The sequence below is a fragment of the Salvelinus fontinalis genome, chromosome 38 (assembly GCF_029448725.1).
Source record: "Salvelinus fontinalis isolate EN_2023a chromosome 38, ASM2944872v1, whole genome shotgun sequence".
NCBI classification, from domain to species: domain Eukaryota; kingdom Metazoa; phylum Chordata; class Actinopteri; order Salmoniformes; family Salmonidae; genus Salvelinus; species Salvelinus fontinalis.
In genome coordinates, this window is record NC_074702.1 from 20,963,998 (window position 1) to 20,986,609 (window position 22,612).

General features: G+C 42.3%; 1 protein-coding gene across 1 annotated transcript; it reads right to left on the reverse strand.

The window, feature by feature from the left end:
* Nucleotides 1-7,544: 7,544 nt before the first annotated feature.
* LOC129837890 (CD83 antigen-like) lies at nucleotides 7,545-13,136 on the reverse strand. Its single transcript, XM_055904396.1, has 5 exons — nucleotides 13,061-13,136; nucleotides 12,831-12,967; nucleotides 8,829-9,063; nucleotides 8,577-8,677; nucleotides 7,545-8,439 (listed from the first exon to the last, which is right to left on the reverse strand). Exons 1-5 carry the CDS (start codon nucleotides 13,086-13,088, stop codon nucleotides 8,287-8,289), a joined length of 654 nt encoding a protein of 217 aa, XP_055760371.1. The 5' UTR covers nucleotides 13,089-13,136; the 3' UTR covers nucleotides 7,545-8,286.
* Between the last annotated feature and the right edge of the window lie 9,476 nt (nucleotides 13,137-22,612).

A 22,612-nucleotide genomic window follows, 5' to 3' on the forward strand; every position in this document is an offset into this window, starting at 1 on the left:
TAAATTTCAGATTGGTTGTGACCGCTGCCCACGATGGTTCCACCAGTCCTGTATGAAAACCATCCCATCATTGGAGGATTATGTCTGCGCTGCCTGTCAGGACTAGGTTAGGCTTGAGTTCCAGGCGACCGTATCACCTGGAAAACTTTCCATAAAAAGTGGAATAAATGTTCAGTCAAACTGTTGCAGCTTTCCAATATTTGTTTATGTTATTTATTGTCTTTTTATGTTTGATTTATTGTCATTTTATATCTTATTATGCAAATATTAAAATTTGTATGTCCTATTTAAAGGTTGCTAACAAACTTAACTTTCTGTAATGTTTTTGTGTTATCGTGTGATAATATTTGTGTATTATCTTTATTTTCTTAAACATTACAAAATGTTTCTAAAATAAATGTTATTTCTTTATACTGTAATTTAGCTTTCTGTGGCACACACTATTGGTAAACAGGAGCTACCAAAATGATTATGAAGTGTGCCAGGCCTTGCAGTCCCAAAATAGAAGGGGGGGATTTCGTCAGGCAAGAAAATAGCCTTGCCGAAATCCCCCCTCCCCCTCTAATTTCCTTAATTTTGTGGCTAGAGTCAATTACTTTCTGTGGCACACACTGCTGGTCAACATGAGCTACCAAAATTATTTAGAAGTGTGCCAGGCCTTACAGTCCCAAAATAGAAGGGGGGGATTTCGTCAGGCAAGAAAATAGCTTTGCCGAATCCCCCCTTTCTAATTTCTTTAATTTTGTGGCTGGAGTCAAATACTTTCTGTGGCACAAATCAGTCAAATACTTTCTATGGAATAAACTTCACATCCGGATAGGCAACCGAAATGAATAATTAATGTATGTGTTATATTAAACATAGAGGAGAGAGTAAAATGTAGGCAAGCAATCAACATTACTACTAGACAATACCACTAGTCGAATACGACATGGGAGAGATGACGAGTATTGGCAAATATATTTATTTATGGACTAATACACTTGAAACAAATAGCCAAACCGAAAACTGCAGACATTACTAGTGCCTCCCCCGCGATCAAACCGACATAAACATTTTTATGAAACGCTGCCTAACGTGATCAGAAATCTCAACTAACAAGCAAGTCGAAGCAATGAAGAATTGAGTGAGTGCGCGTTCACGCGAAGGAGGGGGGGGATTCTGGCAAGGGGAGCTTTTCGGCACAACATTGGCACCTCAGATTTTCTACTGCATGAGGTCTTGCACCTCATAAAATAATAGCTCAAAGGTATTGTACAGTTCCTGCACCTAAATATAAACAGTACCGGCACCCAAGATGAGTACTGTCATCTATTTTAGTCGAAGTCAAGCACTAGTGTCAAGCTATTTATACTGAACAAAAATATAAATGCAACATGTAAAGTGTTGGTCCCATGTTTCAAGACCTGAAATAAAAGATTGTAGGGATTTTCCGTATGCACAAAAAGCTTTATTCTCTAAAATGTTGTGCACAAATTTGTTTACATCCGTGCTAGTGAGCATTTTTCCTTTGCCAAATAATCCATCCACCTGACAGGTGTGGCATATCAAGAAGCTGATTAAATAGCATGATCATTACACAGGTGCACCTTGTGCGGGGGACAATAAAAAGCCACTCTAAAATGTGCAGTTTTGTCACACAACACAATGCCACAGATGTCTCAAGTTTTGAGGGAGCTTGCAATTGGCATGCTGACTGCAGGAATGTCCGCCATAGTTGTTGCCAGAGAAATTAATGTTAATTTCTCTACCATAAGCCACCAACATTGTTTTAGAGAATTTGGCATAACATCCAACTGGCCTCACAACCGCAGACCACGTGTAACCACGTCAGCCCAGGACCTCCACATCCGGCTTATTCACCTTCGGGATTGTCTGAGACTAGCCACCCGGAGAGCTGATAAAACTGTGGGTTTGCACAACTGAAGAATTTCTGCACAAAATGTCAGAAACTATCTCAGGGAAACTCATCTGTGTGCTTGTCGTCCTTACCAGGGTCGGTGTCGTAACCAACTTTAGTGGGTAAATGCTCAGCTTCGATGGCCACTGGCATGCTGGAGAATTGTGCTCTTCACGGATTAATCCGGGCAGTATGGCATCGTGTGGGCAAGTGGTTTGCTGATGTCAACGTTGTGAACAGAGTGCCCAATGGTGGCGGTGGGGTTATGGTATGGACCGGCATAAACTAAGGACAGAGAACACAATTGCATTTTATCGATGGCAATTTCAATGCACAGAGATACCGTGACGAGATCCTGAGGCCCATTCTCGTGCCATCCACCTCATGCTTCAGCATAATAATGCACAACCCCATGTCTCAAGGAGATGTACACAATTCCTGGAAGCTGAAAATGTCCCAGTTCTTCCATGGCCTGCATACTCACAGACATGTCACCCATTGAGCATGTTTGGGATGCTCTGGATCGATGTTTACGACAGTGTGTCCCAGTTCCCGCCAATATTTAGCAACTTCACACAGCCATTGAAAAGGAGCAGAACATTCCACAGGCCACAATCAACAGCCTGATCAACTCTATGCAAAGGTGCTGTGTCACGCTGTGTGAGGCAAATGGTAGTCACACCAGACACTGACTGGTTTTCTGATCCATGACCCTACCTTTTTTTAAAGGTACCTGTGACCAACAGACGCATGTCTGTATTCCCAGTCATGTGAAATCCATTCATCTCAATTGACTGATTTTCTTATATGAACTGTAACTCAGTAAAATCTTTGAAACTGTTGCATGTTGTGTTTATATTTTTGTTCAGTGTATATTGCACAGTGAGGAGAAATTCAACAGTGGACATAGTCCCCCCCCAAAAAATCCTGCTGTTGTGAGCATGTAACAACCACAATACAATGACATAACATGTAGCTAGTACAACAAAAAGGATAATCAATTAAAGTATTAGAAGGTTCAGTATTTATTTTTGCAATCTTAGTCCACACCCAGGGATCCAGCCACAGCAATAGAATGTTATTTGTAAGTCGCTCTGGATAAGAGCGTCTGCTACATGACTTAAATGTAATGTAAATGTTATTTATATATGATGTCATAAGGTGAATGCACCAATTTGTAAGTCGCTCTGGATAAGAGCGTCTGCTAAATGACTTAAATGTAAATGTAATGTAAATGTAAATATATTGCCTGTGTCACGTGTGCTCCCTCTCCGGCCTCTAGGTCACTAGTGTGCTCCCTCTCCGGCCTCTAGGTCACGAGGCTGCTCGTTATGGCGCACACCTGTCACCATCGTTACACGCACCTGCGCGTCATCTGACTCCATCACTTCCCTGATTACCTTCCTTATATATGTCACTCCCTTTGGTTCCTTCCCCAGGCGTCATTGTTTCTGTTTCTGTGTTATGTCTGTGCGTTGTTCGTGTTTCTTATTTTATATTATGTTGCGTTTATTTATTAAAACACTCACTTGAACTTGCCTCCCGACTCTCAGCACACATCGTTACAGCCTGGCTATACCTTAATTACAATAGAATGCTATCACTGCATTCTTATAAAACACAACCTATTATTTTTTTGTCATACTTACCTCTCTTATTTTAGCCACCACTTACTAACTTAATGATTCTATAATGGGTGGGGAGCCGTGGTTTCTCTTCTATTTTACAGACTAATCTCTCACTTTAACTTTCATTCTGTGTAAGTTTGTCATAATGGCCCTGATACTTTCAATTTATCAGAAAGGGTGTAGGCTACTGTTTCTGTTTAATTTCTTTGAAAAGCCTACACATACTGGTTCTACAGGACCGACCAAAGGGTTGTGTAACGGTCCTGACCTGTTTTATGTTGTTTTTGTATGTGTTTAGGTCAGGGCATGTGTTTTGGGTGGGCAGTCTATGTTATCTGTTTCTATGTTGGTTTTGGTTGCCTGGTATGGCTCTTAATTAGAGGCAGGTGTTTTGCGTTCTCCTCTAATTAAGAGTCATATTTAGGTAGGGTGTTCTCACTGTTTGTTTGTGGGTGATTGTCTCCTGTGTCTGTGTCGAAGTTACACCATACGGGATTGTTTGTTCATGCGTTTATGTAGTCTGTTCCTGTGTCAGCGTGCTTCGTGTATTTGTAAGTTCGTTTGTTCAGGTCTGTCTACATCGTTTTGTTATTTTGTTAGTTATATCAAGTATAGTTTGTTTTTCGTCTTTGTCTGTTTTGTTTATTTAATAAATCATCATGTATTCACAACCCGCTGCGCCTTGGCTCGATCACTACTCCACCTCTTCTTATGAAGAGAGAGAGGAACACCGTTACAGGTTGTCTGCCTACCTCTGCTCTAGAGGTAAACTCTCCGGAAAGTAGACATGACTCTTAGGCTCCTTAAAACGCAATTGAAAGGAGACATAGTTATTGTCTATATGTAATGTATTTAAGACTATAACTTTAACATGGACCTAATTTTGATAAGAAAAATGTATTGAAACCTCTAGGCTGCTATAGTCTAGCGCACCAATCAGATACTCCTCATATTGCCCTGTGCGCAATGGAGACGAGGGTATGCTGTCTATGTGTGACTGCATATAAAAATATCATATAGGTCTTTGTTTATAGGCAGATTGGGAATTTAGCCAGGACACGATAAGTACCATGGGATCTTTAGTGACCACAGAGAGTCAGGACACCCATTTAACAATCCCAAAGACTGCACCCTACACATGGCAATGTCCCCAATCACTGCCCTGGGGCATTGGCCTTCCAAAACCTGTTCAGCAGCATCCAGGGACCAACTCTGCTTATCTTCAGAGGTAATTCAGCAGTGGTATGCAGGGTGGTATGCTGCTGGCTAAATGTGGCCTATGTGACAGCAGTCTGAATTCTACAACAATGTTCCATAATAAGTCTAATGTCAGATTGTCTAATGTGAAAGCATTAGATGTCCTGAATACAAAGCATTATGTTAGCCGCAAATCCAACACATCACTGATTACCACTCTTCATATTTTCAAGCATGGTGGTGGCTGCATCATGTTTTGGGTATGCTTGTCATCAGCAAAGGCTAGGGAGTTTTTTAGGATAAAAAGAAACGGAATAGAGGTAAGCACAGGCAATATCCTAGAGGAAAACCTGGCTCAGTCTGCTTTCCAACAGACACTGGAAGACAAATTCACCTTTCAGCAGAACAATAACCTAAAACACAAGGCCAAATATACACTGGAGTTGCTTACCAAGACAACATTGAATGTTCCTGAGTGGCCTAGTTACAGTTGTGACTTAAATCGACTTGAAGATCTATGGCAAGACTTGAAAATGGCTGTCTAGCAATGATCAACAACCAACTTGACAGAGCTTGAAAAAAATAATAATAATAATGTGCAAATATTGTACAATCCACGTGTGCAAAGCTCTTAAGAGACTTACCCAGACAGACTCACCGCTGCCAAAAGTGATTCTAACATCTATTGACTCAGGGGTGTGAATACTTATGGAAATTAGAGATTTCTGTATTATAATTTTTTATTTATACTAAAAACATGTTTTCATTTTGTCATTGTGGGGTATTGTGTGTAAATAGGTAAGAGAAATGTTTTTATTTAATCCATTCTGAATTCAGGCTGTAACACAACAACATTTTTGAATAAATGAAGGGGTATGAATACTTTCAGAATGCACTATAGATGTTAGAGATGCAGAGCAGTAACAGAAAGCTCTCAAGGTTAATCGGTTCATCTTGGACTTGGAAGTGATGAAATGAGCTGGCAATTGGGGAGTTACTGGTCTGAAATCCTAATGCTGTTGTGGTATAAGGAAGGTACTCACTTAACCTGTGTCAAAATTAGCAAGGATTAAAAAACATTTAACATATTTTTATACTGTCCTCTATCTACTCTGCAATTTATTATTGGTACGGAAATACTTTTCTTTTTGAAGTTACAAGCTACACTTATCCCTATCAGACAATAAGCTTAGAGACAAGTGACTAACTGAATAGGTTGATATCACTTTGTACATTTCATGGAGACTTACCAAATATCAGTTTTTCTAATTCCTCTTATTTTTATTAACCGACAGACGTCATTTGATACACAATAGTATTACATGAGCCGCAAATAAGCAAATGTTTTTTTAGGTCAGATGCTTTGCATTTGCACTCTTTAATTCTGTTAAGCTTATTATTATTGTGCAATAATGTGTTGAGTGCTATGATCACACAGTTGTCATGAAAAAAGGTCACTGTTATTGTATATGACCCGAATCCATGCACTCCTTATATCAAATCTGTCCTGTGATATGGTGATGCAATAAAAAACAAATATTTAGTTATTCTATAGTATTACATTTTTTAAGCTACATGGAATTTAATGTTTGTAAAGGATTTTCATTTTCAATGTGGTTTAGATCACATGTAACCTAGCTTCCATTTTATGCTGTGTGATGTTGTTACCTTGTAATGTGTTTGGGGTAATGTGATTGTCGATGACAATGACAGAGACTTCACAGAATTGTTGTCACTCAAAAGATTAGTGAAGAGGTATTTATGGATTTAACAATTAAAACAGCTATCCAAAAAATATAATATTTCAGCTAACACTTTGTGTCAGCCCTTGAGGATAATTGGGATCATCCCTTTTAAAAATGTGCACATTACAACATTGACAGGTGATGGAAATGACTCATGTCAAGGTTCAGTATATAACTAGTATAAAATATAACAATGTGTTGTGTGAAATAGGTAGAGATTTGTTGCCAGCCATTTAGCACCTCAAACAGTATACTATGCAGAGAAATAGTTATGTATCTAGCTTGTAAGCCTCTGTAAAATGGTAGGGTAAATAATTTATCTTAATAACATGAAATATTCTGAGTAACAATCAATTTTTCTAAGAGAAACATCACTACTGTGGTGACTAAAAAAGTGAAGACTCGTCTTAAGAAAAAGTTAAATAACATTTATCTAAGAACCATAGCACATGTACGTCAGATACAGTACATTACAATTATTTACATGTCTTCTTTATTTTCAACGTATACACAGAATTGCTGATCATATTCAAAAACCGGATAAAGATTTATACAAAGTTTATTTTCTGTCAGTTACTTTTTGCCAATATTCACCAAAGCCCACTTTCGTATTGCTTGGATGAAAATTTTATTTTTTGGTTCTGCATAAAAAAGTATATACTGTTTTGACCTCACAAAATAACTAAAAGTTATCGGTAATGCCTGAACATTAGAGTTAATTGAGAGCTTTGCTTGGCTCAGTTGGAATGCAGTCTTGGATATTTCATCTCTCTGCAGAGTCCAGCATGTCCCACCAAATCCTTCCAACACGGGTGAGCCCCATTGAACAGTGCTCAGATCAATTCCATTTCAATACCAGTCAATACAGGATTTTAATTAGGCATGAAATTCAATGCAGTACACATTGATAATTTTCCAGTTCAAAATCAATGTCAACTTCCAATTACTGAAACTTCAATTGACTGGGTTGACTGAAATGTAAATGGAATTAACACCAACATTGCCATGGAAAGACCCTGCAGAATGACCCCTATTAGGTTTAAATTTTCAGAGTAAAAACTCAACGGCACAATGAAAGCTTTACCAAGTTTATTCTTCCCAGAGGATCAATACAGCTGCATTAGACAAAAAGATTTTCACACAAGCACTGATATTTAACCCTCTCTCTTTGGCTGAGTTGCCTACTACCCATCTGATTGTATCTTTACTGCTAGGCAGGAAACTAAGTAATATGGCCATAAACTTTTCTTTCTCCCTTAACGTGACCTGACCTCGACCCCCTTCATCACTAATCCATGGCTCTCTCACCTTATCAATGCCTGCCATATGTGATCGCTTCCCTGCACTCAGCACATTCCAAGCTTAATTGCACACACTATATACCTTCCTCCTACAGATAACCATAGGATCCCTGATATAATGTAAACGTTATACATTACCCTCTCTCCCTCAGTGACATGAATAAGTATATTTCATATTCTCAGAACCCCACACCCCTTATCATTAATTATTTATTCTCCCTTTCCTGAAGCTCTTTGTTGGGGTTTGATCTTGGGGCTTAGATCGTGGGGTCCCTTCACCAGGCCCTGCTCCTTGCGCATCACAGGCTCTTGAATGCTGCAGTCATGCCTACACAACTTAGTTCGTCCAGAGCGTCCAGAGGTTTGTCTGCCTCCCGCTGCTTTAGAGGTGAACTCTCTGGAAATTAGACATGACTCTTAGGCTCCTTGCTCAGCTTCAAATGGACTATAGTCTTTCTCTGTGTTTCCTCTTCACATTCAAGTATACAATGAGCCTAAACTAGCTGAACAGGGTCTCACACACAGACATGTTTTATGGAAGCCTGTCCCGACCAGTTTGGCCCCAGAGTGTAGATCAACATTAAATCTTTCTTCTCAAGGGGTGCATCTAGAAGTGGTTCTTGTGGATACTTCTTACTCCTTTGCAATAACATATTCCTTAGGATGACCTATGGTAAAGATTAGCATTATTAAGTAAATAAGGAAAATGAAATACATGGAAACCATCACCATAAAATGTTAGTTTCTTTCATCTGTTTAAAAAAACAAATAAGTCAGAGGAACAGCTGACAGTGTAGTAACTCACATAGCTGATGGTGAATATCAGCAATGCCGCAACAATCCCCACAATGGAAAGAACTAGAATGGTATCCATTTCTTCTGATTGGTATGTGGACTCAAGGCAACCTGGAAAACAAGTATCCACAAATCCTTGAGCATCACTGGAAATGTTTTAAAAGATTAACTCTCTCTGGCTCCAATTTAAAAACACTCACATACAGTATACAGTTTGCTTACATACCAAAAGAAGCACACAATGAGAGTAGAACACACTCACCTGTCACTCTGAGGTGAACCTGCCCCTGCTGGTTCTGCTCTCCTACAGGTGCTGCCAGGAGACACTTGTACCTCCCACTATCAACAGCCGTTACATTGGGCAGGAAGATATCGAAAGAATCGTCAGCCAAAAGTTCCACTTCACGCTCCAGACCGACGTACCATTGGGTGGTGCTGTTAGGTGATAGCCTCTTCATCAATAGACCAGACTCCTTATTATAGGGCTCCTCACCCAGCTGGGAGAAGAGGGTGTGAGGTTACTTTATGCCCCTAACAGCTGGTCTTAACCTGATCTTAGAGAATTTCATATTATTCTTTACGTAAATCTGTATGACATGTATCATATTGTCACGATCGTCAAAGGGACTGAGAGAGGACCAAGGCGCAGCGTGTGGAAAGTACATCTTCTTTTATTAGAAGAGAGGGAAAAACACGAAAACTATACACAAAACAAACCAAAACAACAAACGACCGTGAAGCTAACGACGTAAGTGCATGGACAAGCAACAAACGTTCAACATAGACAATTCCCCACAAACAGCTAAAGCCTATGGTTGCCTTAAATATGGCTCCCAATCAGAGACAACAATAACCAGCTGTCTCTAATTGAGACCCAATTCAGGCAACCATAGACTTTCCATAGACAACCATAGACTTTCCTTTCCTAGATACCTACACTCAACCTACACCCTAGACACTACAAAAAACACATACATTCCCCATGTCACACCCTGACCTAACTAAAATAATTAAGAAAACAAAGAAAACTAAGGCCAGGGTGTGACATAACCCCCCCCTTAAGGTGCGAACTCCGGGCGCACCAGCATAAAGTCTAGGGGAGGGTCTGGGTGGGCGTCTGTCCACGGTGGCGGCTCTGGCACTGGTCGTGGTCCCCACCCCACCATAGTCACTACCCGCTTTCGTAGCCTCCTCCAAATAGTCACCCTCCACATTAACCCCACTGGATTAAGGGGCAGCACCGGACTAAGGGGCAGCACCGGACTAAGGGGCAGCACCGGACTAAGGGGCAGCACCGGACTAAGGGGCAGCACCGGACTAAGGGGCAGCACCGGACTGAGGGACGGCAGCTCCGGACTGAGGGACGGCAGCTCCGGACTGAGGGACGGCAGCTCCGGACTGAGGGACGGCAGCTCCGGACTGAGGGACGGATCCTGGCTGGATGACGGCTCTGGCGGATCCTGGCTGGACGGCTCATGGTTGGCTGACGGATCTGGCTGCTCATGGCTGACTGACGGATCTGGCTGCTCATGGCTGGCTGACGGATCTGGCTGCTCATGGCTGGCTGACGGATCTGGCTGCTCATGGCTGGCTGACGGATCTGGCTGCTCATGGCTGGCTGACGGATCTGGCTGCTCATGGCTGGCTGACGGATCTGGCTGCTCATGGCTGGCTGACGGATCTGGCTGCTCATGGCTGGCTGGCGGCTCTGGCAGATCCTGGCTGGCTGGCGGCTCTGGCAGATCCTGTCTGGTTGGCGGCTCTGGCAGATCCTGTCTGGTTGGCGGCTCTGGCAGATCCTGTCTGGTTGGCGGCTCTGGCAGATCCTGTCTGGTTGGCGGCTCTGGCAGATCCTGTCTGGTTGGCGGCTCTGGCAGATCCTGTCTGGTTGGCGGCTCTGGCAGATCCTGTCTGGTTGGCGGCTCTGGCAGATCCTGACTGACGAATGGCTCTAGCGGCTCCTGACTGACGAACGGCTCTGACGGCTCGGGACAGACGGGCGGCTCTAATGGCTCGGGGCAGACGGATGGCTCAGATGGCGCTGGGTAGACGGATGGCTCAGATGGCGCTGGGTAGACGGATGGCTCAGATGGCGCTGGGCAGACGGATGGCTCAGATGGCGCTGGGCAGACGGATGGCTCAGATGGCGCTGGGCAGACGGATGGCTCAGATGGCGCTGGGCAGACGGGTGGCTCAGATGGCACTGGGTAGACGGGTGGCTCAGATGGCGCTTGGCAGACGGGTGGCTCAGATGGCGCTTGGCAGACGGGCAGTTCAGGCCCCGCTGTGCAGACGGCAGACTCTGGCCGGCTGAGGCGCACTGTAGGCCTGGTGCGTGGTGCCGGAACTGGTGTTACCGGGCTGGGGACACGCACCTTCAGGCTAGTGCGGGGAGAAGGAACAGGGCATACTGGACCCTGGAGACGCACATTAGGCCTAGTGCGTGGTGCCGGAACTGGTGGTACCAGGCTGGGGACACGCATCTCAGGGCTAGTGCGGGGAGCAGCAACAGGACGCACAGGACTCTGGAGACACACAGGAGGCTTGGTGCGTGGTGTAGGCACTGGTGGCAATGGGCTGAGGCGGAGATATGAGGAGGCAGCACGGAAACAAGGCTGGAAGCCCGTAAGTCAAACCCCCAAGACATTTTTGGGTTTGACTTACGGGCTTCCAGCCTTGTTTCCGTGCTGCCTCCTCATATCTCCGCCTCTCTGCTTTCGCTGCCTCCAGCTCAGCTTTGGGGCGGTTATATTCTCCTGGTACTTCGCGGTCCAGAATTTCCTCCCAATTCCAATAGTCCTGTGTAGGTGGGTCCTGTTGTTGTTTCACACGCTGCTTGATCCGATTCAGGTGGGGAATTCTGTCACGATCGTCAAAGGGACTGAGAGAGGACCAAGGCGCAGCGTGCGGAAAGTACATAAGTCGCTCTGGATAAGAGCGTCTGCTAAATGACTTAAATGTAAATGTAAATGTACATCTTCTTTTATTAGAAGAGAGGAAAAAACACGAAAACGAACACTATACACAAAACAAACCAAAACAACAAACGACCGTGAAGCTAACAACGTAAGTGCATGGACAAGCAACAAACGTTCAACATAGACAATTCCCCACAAACAGCTAAAGCCTATGGTTGCCTTAAATATGGCTCCCAATCAGAGACAACAATAACCAGATGTCTCTAATTGAGACCCAATTCAGGCAACCATAGACTTTCCTAGATACCTACACTCAACCATAGACACAGCTAGACTTCTATACTAAACATAAACCCAACTACTCTAATAAACCCCCTAAACCTTACAACAGGGGTGTCAAACTCATTCCACGGAGGGCCTAGTGTCTGCAGGTTTTTGGTTTTTCCTTTCAATAAATCCCTAGACAACCAGGTGTGGGGAGTTACTAACTAATTAGTGATGTTAATTCATCAATCAAGTACAAGGGAGGAGTGAAAACCCGCAGACACTCGGCCCCCCGTGGAATGAGTTTGACACCTGTGCCTTACAACCACCCTAGACACTACAAAAAACACATACATTCCCCATGTCACACCCTGACCTAACTAAAATAATTAAGAAAACAAAGAAAACTAAGGCCAGGGTGTGACACATATGTTACATTTTGTATGGTATGTATTAATTTGTGGATGTCCATCACCCATTTTGTATGATATGTTACAAATTACAATTCCTATAATATATTACGAATTTGCTAGACTTAAAATATATTACGAATTTGCAAAACGTATGATATGTTACGAATTCTAGCTACTCTAGCTAATGTTAACTAGGCTAGAGCTCAGGGGTTAAGGTTAGGGTTAAGTTTAGGAGTTAGGTTAAAGGGTTAGGGGAAAGGTTAGGTACAAATATTAAGGTTAGGTGAAGGGTTAGCTAAAATGGTTAACGTTAGGGGAAGGGTTAGCTAACATGCTAAGTAGTTAAAAAGTTGCTAAAATGCTGAAGTTGTCCCTGATGAGATTCAAACTCGCAACCTTTGATTTGCTAAATATTTGCATCGTATGCCCACCTATCCACTCCGACCAATCCTCCTCCTTTAGTTTTTGCCTTAGGTAACCATCTGTCTTATGTAACCGTAACAAACGTAACTTATCACACTAAATGGAGTTTCATGGATTTACGTACAGAATAATACAAAATGCTCTGAGACAAGTTGCTGGTCTAGGACCAGTGCTGTATATTTTTTTTACATATATTGCATGGTTCAAAACACAACGTTTGTGCTATTATAATAATAGAAAGCTTACCTTGTACCACCTCACTGCCCGGTACTGGACCCCAGGCTTACGTATTGCTTTACATTTCAGAATTGAATCCTCTCCACAAACTGACTTCACCTCTTGTGTAGGCCTATCCTGTGTAAGCCCACCTTGCAAGTAGGCAGCTATAGAAAAACACAAGGTAAATCATCATTTCAGGTGAGCCTGTCCAGTTAGACTGATATCAAATTCATTGTTTAAAAGAAATGACAACATACCTAGAATGCAGACGAGTTGAAAAAACATATTTGTAGAACTACAGCAATGAAGATGATGATCCAGAAAAGAAGTGAATCATTTTATATAATAAGCTAAAATGGAAGTGAAACTAAGGGGATTCCCGTACAGTGTTTCGTCACAGTGGGTGTAGATGGGCACTTCCGCTTCAGTACGAAATTAAGACGAGACAGCCAGGGTCCTGTATGAGGTGTGAATGTGATCTCATTGAATTACATATTCTGGGTGTGAGGTCTCAGGTGCGCGTGAGATTCCATAGGAATTGTATTTTTTGAGCATATCATGGCGATACGAGGCATTATCCTGGTGTGTTTCGGTAGGCTCTTTTTTATACATATGTTTTCATACACATCGTTAAAATAAAGCACACGGGAATTTACCGTTGTCACTGGATGCTATTTCTGAATGTTAACTCAATACTTTATTTTGCAGTTTATTAGTAGATGGGCCAAATATGGTGGATACATTAAGATAATTAATTCAGGTCATATACAATTGAAAAATTAAAGGTCAGTTACTGTCTGCTTAACGGGGTGGCTATCCCATAGGCGATACCAGCTCGGCCTGGTCGACTTAGTTAATTGACTTCAATTGAACCAGAAAAAACAGCGAGTGGGGTGTCTCGTTTCTCATCCGTCTCTGGCTAGGCATCAGATGCATTTTACGCTCACTCACACATGCCATGTGTCTGTCTGCTTGGCATTACTTAGATTTATTTCGGTAGATGAGAAGGCCTTAATTCGAAAATAACAAATATGTATATATATATATATATATATATATATATATATATATATATATATATATATATATAAGCCTAAATATACATAGGCCTTTTGCTTACTGAAAGTTTACATTTTTTTTCCATCGCCGGTGAATAACCACGCTGGCTGCGCAATCGCACACATGTCTGGTAAAGCAAAATTAGGGAATCCCATAACCATGAGCTAGGAATCCCCGTGAATTCCATTAGTCGCACTAAAAACAAATGGTTATATATAGTGCAAAGTAAGGATTATTTGGCTTGTTATGATAGCGGAATCCTTTTTGGTGCTATATATGTAACTGGGGTGCGCGCTAATAGCGTTTCAATCGGTGACGTCACTCGCTCTGAGCCCTTGTGGAACGATGGGTAACGATGCTTCGAGGGTGGCTCTTGTCTATGTGTGCAGAGGGTCCCTGGTTCTAGCCCAGGTAGGGCGAGGAGATGAACGAAAGCTATGCTGTTACATATAGAACCCTTTTTGGAAGGTCCTACAAAGAACCATTAAAAAGGTCAAATCGTTTTTTTATTTAATACATTTATTAAACTTTTATAGTGCTTTTCATTATAGACAAAATCTCTAAGTGCTTGTTAAACAAAATAAACAAGTACTTTTTAAAGAAATATAGGCTATAACAGTAGCTAGACCAGCTAGATTTTATTTATTTTACCTTTATTTAACTAGGCAAGTCAGTTAAGAACAAATTCTTATTTTCAATGACGGCCTAGGAACAGTGGGTTAACTGCCTGTTCAGGGGCAGAACGACAGATTTGTACCTTGTCAGCTCGGGGATTTGAACTTGCAACCTTTCGGTTACTAGTCCAACGCTCTAACCACTAGGCTACCCTGCCGCCCCGGCATGAAGTCTGAGTGTTTCTTGACGCCTCCAGCAGATGGGCATGAGGATCTGGAAGCTCATAGCTAGATGGTCAGCGGAGGTGGTGGTCAGGTCAGCATGTCCAAGGGCATGCAGGTAGTGCGATGTCATCATGGCGTCTCTGCCGTCTCTAGATTTTCTGTATTGTTAGGACTCTATGATAAAGTTTGAGCTCCCCACAGAGAACAGCCCACTCCTTACTTCAGAAGTATCCTCCCGAGCAATTAAAAAACTGCCCCGCTGCCAACATATCCCCTTGTACATTCTGTTTAACTTCATGTACAAATGGGTAACCTGTGCAAGGTGTGAAATGGAAATGTATGTTTTGCATATCCCAACTCCCCCTGAGACATCTTCAGAGATTGGGGTCACGGCCAGGGATCAGCCATTATTGACGCTGACCCGGGAGCAATTGGGGTTAAGTGCCTTTCTCAAGGGCACATCAGCAGATTTTTCACCTAGTCTGCTCTGGGATTCAAACCAGTGACCTTTTCAGTTAGTGTCCCAATGCTCTTAACCACTAGGTTGCCTGCTGCCCTTGTTCTATAAAAAAAGGTTTCAACTTGTCAGTTATCAAGTTTCAGTTTCCAAACGTTTCCTCTTACGTTTCACTTTTAAACCAGGATAGTTTATAAAAAAAATCTGAAGAAACACCAACAAACCAAAGAAAACAAAAGGGTCTCATGAGGGGTGCAGCCCAGGAGGCAGGCATCCATTTTCTCCAGTTCTCAGTTGAAGCTCAAACTTCATTAGCCAAACAAAACCATAAACTTTCTGCCCACTTATCTCCACCATGCCTCCAGACAACATTCACTTCCTGTGGACAGCTGCCAAGAAACACAAAAAATCGGTGGGGTTTAAACACGTAAAGCTATAATCACATGACTAGTCAGTTAGCCAATGAAATCACTTGTTATATTAAATATGCTTAAAGTCACAGCTGGGACAATGGCCTCAAAAGGTTTTCCACTATCGCTACAACCCTTTTTGGTGCTGTATAGAATTTATTTTAACGGTTCTTTATAGAACCTTTGTGAACCTTTTTATAAAACCTTTCTCAATCTAAAAATAACCTTCTGAAGAACAATACAAGTTTTTTTCTGGTTAGCCATTTTAAATGTTAAATTTCCATAGGTTTTATTGTTGTGTTAATTGGTTTATATCAGGGGTGCTAACTCTGGAATGGCTGTAGGCCGTCATTGTAAATAAGATTTTGTTTTTAACTGACTTGCCTAGTTAAATTAAATTACATTTAAAAATGGTTCTGTCTAGAACCATAATGACTCAGCATGGTAGCAACACAACATGGCAGCAGCACAAAACATGGTACAAACATCACCCAATCCAAAAAACCCTTGAGGAACCCTATTTTCTTAGTGTGTGACAGTGTGGTCGTTCGGGTAATTGGGCTGTGACAGATTAGGTTACATCTCACATGTGAGATGCATCATGAAAATAGTTCACGCATGCTGAATGGGGATATCAACAGCAGCCTAGTCATACCTAATTTAGTATATGCAGTTTGCATGGTGATGTATCTAATCTCATTTCCAGACACTTCCGCCCAAATGCGCGAATAGTCTAGTGGACCAAGGCGTCAAACTTGGCCTTCATTAGCCAATACAGAAAGATTGCGAGAAACTCCAGACGCATAGGCATTGATTTAGTCGGCTTAATCCACCAACCAATCATCTCTCAAATATACTAAGAGCAAAAACAGCTGCCTAGGATGTAGCATAATACAGTGTGGATTTAGGTCGACATCATCCTTTCTTAGTGCTAGGTGGATTCCAGTGGAGGCTGGTTGGATGTGCTATAGGAAGACAGGCTCATTGTAATGGCTGGAATGGAATGGTATCAAACATGGAAACCACACGTTTGACTCTGTTCCATTAATTCTATTCAAGCCATTCCAATGAGCCTGTCCTATAGCTCCTCCCACCAGCCTCCACTGGTGGATTCCCAATCCCCTTCAAATCCTTTTATTTATTTGCTTTTTCAGTCTTATTGTCCGCAGCCCTTGTAGTGGAGAAGAACATTTCCTACACATGTCAAGAGGGTACAAACACACTTGAAGCACCATTTGGAGCAATGGATCCCCATTGTGATCAGAGCTGGACCACTGGCAAAAAGGTAATCTATTATCTATGTGGTCATGACAAGTAGATACATTGTGAAGTCAAACATTTTTATTAGCACTATTATTTACATATCACCATTGATAATATCATCATCAACAGTATGCAGAGGGTTAGGAGCCATGTCAATTGACCTAGATAGTGTGTGTGTATTTGACCTAGATAGTTTATGTGTATGCATTGATATGTAGGCTACATGTGCCTTTTTAAAAATGTATGTAGTTCTGGCCTTGAGCTGTTCTTGTCTAATGATGTTCTTTATTATGTCATTCTGTATTCAGTTTCATGTTTTGTGTGGACCCCAGGAAGAGTAGCTGCTGCTTTTGCAACAGCTAATGGGGATCCTATTAAAATACAACAAAAAAACAACAATTGAGACATGACGTGAAAGATTATTTTCTTACTGCAGCCCATTGCCTACTACAAAAATGGCGAAGGTGAATGCAGGTTTCCATGCAAGCACGTGATCTCTGGCAAAGTCATCCTCCGTGAATGTCCCGATGTCATATTAACTACTGGTTGCACCACCAAAGTAGGTCAACTTATTCAATTCACCTTCTTCTCCTCTGTTACTGCCTGCCAAGTGTCAACCTGTTTCTTTCTCTTTCACAGGATGGGGTATATGAAGAGACCAGATTACACTTCTCAGGTATGGTTGCTCCTGATGTTATTGGTGTATAACACAACAAACTATTGATATTCATATAAAGCGTTGTTGTCATCATATTGCTCTTTTTGCTCCATTAGTGATAACCAGACCAACTGTCTCTATGACAACCACTAACACTGCAAACAAGCAATTCTATGGTAAAGTATGTTTAAAAAAATATTACATTTTGATTGCACAAATAAGTGGCACTGTTATCAAAATATACATTACTAGCGGTAAATCATTGCAAAGTAATATATATATATTTTTTATATTTTTTATCCCATTTTCTCCCCAATTGTCGTGGTATCCAATCGCTAGTGATTACTATCTTGTCTCATCGCTACAACTCCCGTACGGGCTCGGGAGAGACGAAGGTCGAAAGCCATGCGTCCTCCGAAGCACAACCCAACCAAGCCGCACTGCTTCTTAACACAGCGCGCCTCCAACCCGGAAGCCAGCCGCACCAATGTGTCGGAGGAAACACTGTGTACCTGGCCCCTCTGGTTAGCACGCACTGCGCCCGGCCCGCCACAGGAGTCGCTGGAGCGCGATGAGACAAGGATATCCCTACCGGCCAAACCCTCCCTAACCCGGACGACGCTATGCCAATTGTGCGTCGCCCCACGGACCTCCCGGTCGCGGCCGGCTGCGACAGAGCCTGAGCGCGAACCTAGAGACTCTGGTGGCGCAGCTAGCACTGCGATGCAGTGCCCTAGACCACTGCGCCACCCGGGAGGCCCCGCAAAGTAATATTTTAATTTAATTCCCCCTCTCCTACAAAGCAAATAGCCTATGTACAATGCCTTCGGAAAGTATTCAGACCCCTTGACTTTTTCCACATTCTGTTACGTTACTGCCTTATTAAAATAAAAATATAAAAATCCCCCTCATCAATCTACACACAATAAATACCCCATAATGACGAAGCAAAAACAGGTTAGAAATGTTTGCTAATTTATGTATAAAAAATGGAAATATAACATTTACATAGGTATTCAAACCCTTTACTCAGTACTTTGTTGAAGCACCTTTGGCAGCGATTACAGCCTCGAGTCTTCTTGGGTATGACACTATAAGCTTGGCACACCTGTATCTGGGGAGTTTCTCCCATTCTTCTCTGCAGATCCTCTCAAGCTCTGTCAGGTTGTATGGGGAGCAATGCTGCACAGCTATTTACAGGTCTCTCCAGAGATGTTCGATCGGGTTCAAGTTTGTGGTCTGGCTGGGCCACTCAAGAACATTCAGAGACTTGTCCTGAAGCCACTCCTGCATTGTATTGGCTGTGTGCTTTGGGTCATTGTCCTGTTTGAAGGTGAACCTTCGCCCCCGTCTGAGGTCCTGAGATCTCTGGAGCAGGTTTTCATCAAGGATCTCGCAGTACTTTGCTCCGTTCATCTTTCCCTTGATCCTGACTAGTCTCCCTATCAGGAATCAAGGTAAGACCCAGATACAGACTATCGAAGTAAGAATGTTTATTGTGGCAACAGGGGCAGGCAAAGACAGGTCAAGGCAGGCAGGGGTCGAAAATCCAGGGTAAGGCAAAGGTACAGGACGGCAGGCGGACTCAGGGGATTATAGGGAAGATGGGCGACAACTGGAGAGGGGTGGAGACAAGCACAAGGACAGGTGAAACAGATCAGGGCCTGACACTCCCAGTCCCTGTGCTGAAAGCACACTCACAGCATGATGCTGCCACCACCATGCTTCACCGTAGGGATGGTGCCAGGTTTCCACAAGACTTGATGCTTGGCATTCAGGCCAAAGAGTTCAATCTTGGTTTCATCGGACCAGAGAATCTTGTTTCTCAAGGTCTGAGAGTCTTTAGGTGCCTTTTGGCAAACTCCAAGCAGGCTGTCATGTGCCTTTTACTGAGGAGTGGCTTCTGTCTGGCCACTCTACCACAAAGACCTTATTGGTGGAGTGCTACAGAGACGGTTGTCCTTCTGGAAGGTTCTCCCATCTCCACAGAGGAACTCTGTCAGAGTGACCATCGGGTTCTTGGTCACCTCCCTGACCAAGAGCCTTCTCCCTCAATTGCTCAGTTTGGCCGGGCAGCCAGCTCTAGGAAGAGTCTTGCCGGTTTCAAACGTCTTAAGAATGATGGAGGCCACTGTGTTCTTGGGGACCTTCAATGCTGCAAACTGTTTTCGCTTTGTCACTACCCATAATATTGTGTGAAGATTGTTGAAAAATATATATATATTTAAATGATTTTAGAATAATGCTTGTAACATAACTAAATATGGAAAACTCAAGGGGCGTGAATATTTTCCGAACACACTGTATAGGCTATCAACTCAGGCGCATTTAAAAAACTTGTTGGGGGCTACTGTGTTTTTTTGTAGGCACTTGCTCTCTGGACCGATACAAAAGTCAGCTCGGCTACTTGTGTCACGGGCACATGTTTCGTTAGGCCTAAACCATGTTATCCTTATCTGTTAAAACAGTAGCCTACAATAGAAAATGAATTTTGTGATGCGTCATTTTGTGCCTTGCTTTGTTTGACCTCATTATTTCAAAGGATTTGAGGCTTGGTTTAAGAATTGGGGAAAACAGGACAACTGGTCATGAGACTATGCTGTTGAAGATTTTATGCATGGGCCTTCCATAGACTATAAGCGCAGCAGCGCACTTGCAGTTGATAGGATACTTACTGTACCTTGGATACCGCAGATTGCTGTCTGCATGTTGCGTTAATATTGTGACGCATAATTGCCATGTAAATTTGGAATGTCCAGTCCATAGCCGTGAGACACTCTGTTTGGACACGGCCGAGGTGGCAGCCTGACGCACTGTACGCACCTTATGACTCACTTCCTCATCACTGTCATCTTCTCTTGGGCGTACTCTTAGTGGCCTCTTATTGTTATACCCACTGAGTAGCTGGACCCGCGCGTGTATAGGCCTAGGCTTTGCCTTGGCAGCAAAATGACGTCATAATGGCATCGACATGATGCAATAGTAACCGTGCCATTCGAAACCAGTGTTGTGTTTGATACCACCTAAAGCGAGACCAATTCAAAACCAAGACCGGAGCAACTTGAGTCAAGACCAAGACCAGAGGTGGGGCTAGATCAAGTCAAGACCGAGACCAGGAGGGGGGTTAGGGGTCCGAAACCAAGTCAAGACCTGAAAAATGCGAGACCAGTTCAAGACCATTAATTGTGTCAAATCTCCACCATAATAAGAGTTCAAATTGTCCAGTATTGCTGTATTGATATGTCAGATATGTATTCTTTAGACATTCAGAATGGTAAGAATTTAAAAAATCATGCTGACGGCAAATAGAGAGCCACTCTGCAAATTATCACGAATTTCCCCCAGTTTCCCCTTACTAATAATAGTGATAGTAATAGTACTCTTCCCTACCAGCGAATCAATTCTGACGAGCGCGAAAATATTTGAGGATAATTTTCTGAGAAAGTAAAGGACAGTAATGTTATGAGTAAAGTAGGAAGCCCTGGTTTCAATAGGCAATAAGATATTAATGTGTCATGAAATGAGTGTGGATTTTTGGCCTGGCGAAACGGAGCTGATAATTATACGTTTTTCACTCCGCTGGTGCAATTCAAGAAATGATTAGACCTCACTGTCCGGAGACAGAATCAAGACCAATTAAAAATGTATCTAACACCGAGTCAAGACCGAGACAGATCACTCATTTGTTGCTGAGAATTCACCTGCACAGCCAGCCCAGCATGTGGTCTGAGGGGCTTCTCCCATTGTTGGTCCTAGATTGTTGGTCCTCAAAGAACCCAGATTACATCCTTTATCCTGCCAATGAAGAACAGTTGTGTATTTGTAGTGGTTGGGACACACTACACAAACTAACATCAAAGTTGAGCCAATAATATTATAGACATCTATCTACCTTTATTGCTTTTTGAAGGAAGAATATGGCTTCCGCCACCAATCTCCAGACTCTAATTGCATGTTTTAGTCTCATTGCTGTCTTCTATGCACTTTTTTACCTTTTGTTTCAATACTCTGCTAACTAAGTTTACATGTAGGATGGGTGAAGTTAACATCATGTAGTTTCACCTGAGAGGAAGAAAGAAAGCCATAGTGTTTTTTGACTGAACACAAAATTAAACAGGAAATGTGTTGCTGCTGACCACTGCCTCAACATGTTGTGCCATGTAGACAGTGTTATTTATTACATATATTTATGAAGCTATTTATTACCTATTCATTCTAAAAAGCACAAATTACCAAAGTATGAATGTACAATTAGCTAGAAAAACAAGCTGTGAAATGCTCCATTACAAGCCAATCATCTCCATCTCCAATGGACAATTTTTTGGCACAAAACGGCAGTACTTCAATATGCCTTGGGACCAATGTCAAATTGTATGTGTTTTTATGTCCCATCAAATTAAGGAATTTATTTTGCAAGGTTTTAAGAATATATATTTTAAGTAGTGTCCGTTTTTAAAATAATATCCACTTTGCCTTGGACCATTTTGTATTGGTACAAATATAGCTACACCTACTGACCCCTAGATCAGACAATGAGCTTAGAGACAAGTGACTCAATGAAGTGGATAGATTTCACCAGGTATATTTCAGAGAGATGTACTGTAAAATAGTGTTTAACACTTGGTATTAATAATACTTATTACCTGCCCCCAGTCCATACAACCAATTACTTTTATATTAACTGACAACCATCATTTTACACACATTAAGAGGAGCCCTTTTGAACACGAGCAGCGTTAAACAAGTGACTCAATAGTTTATTTTCTTGTCCGTTGATGTCATGTATGTGTACTTTCGTAGCATAGTTGTACACCATAATGTTTTGCATGCTTTTGATGAGACTATCACCCATGTTCATGTTTTGCTCATTTTCTAATCTGTCCTGTGATGTGGTGGTGATGCATTAAAAAAAATTTTTTTACAAACATTGTGACGCTTTTCTATCAGGGTTCTGATTTCCAGCATATGTACACAAAAGTACAAATGTTAAGAACACGTGTAATATAGTTGAGTTTACTATGCTATTCCTGACCTGTTTTCTGTTGTTTTGTATGTGTTTGATGGTCAGGGCGTGAGTTTTGGGTGGGCAGTCTATGTTTTCTGTTTCTATGTTGGTTTTGGGT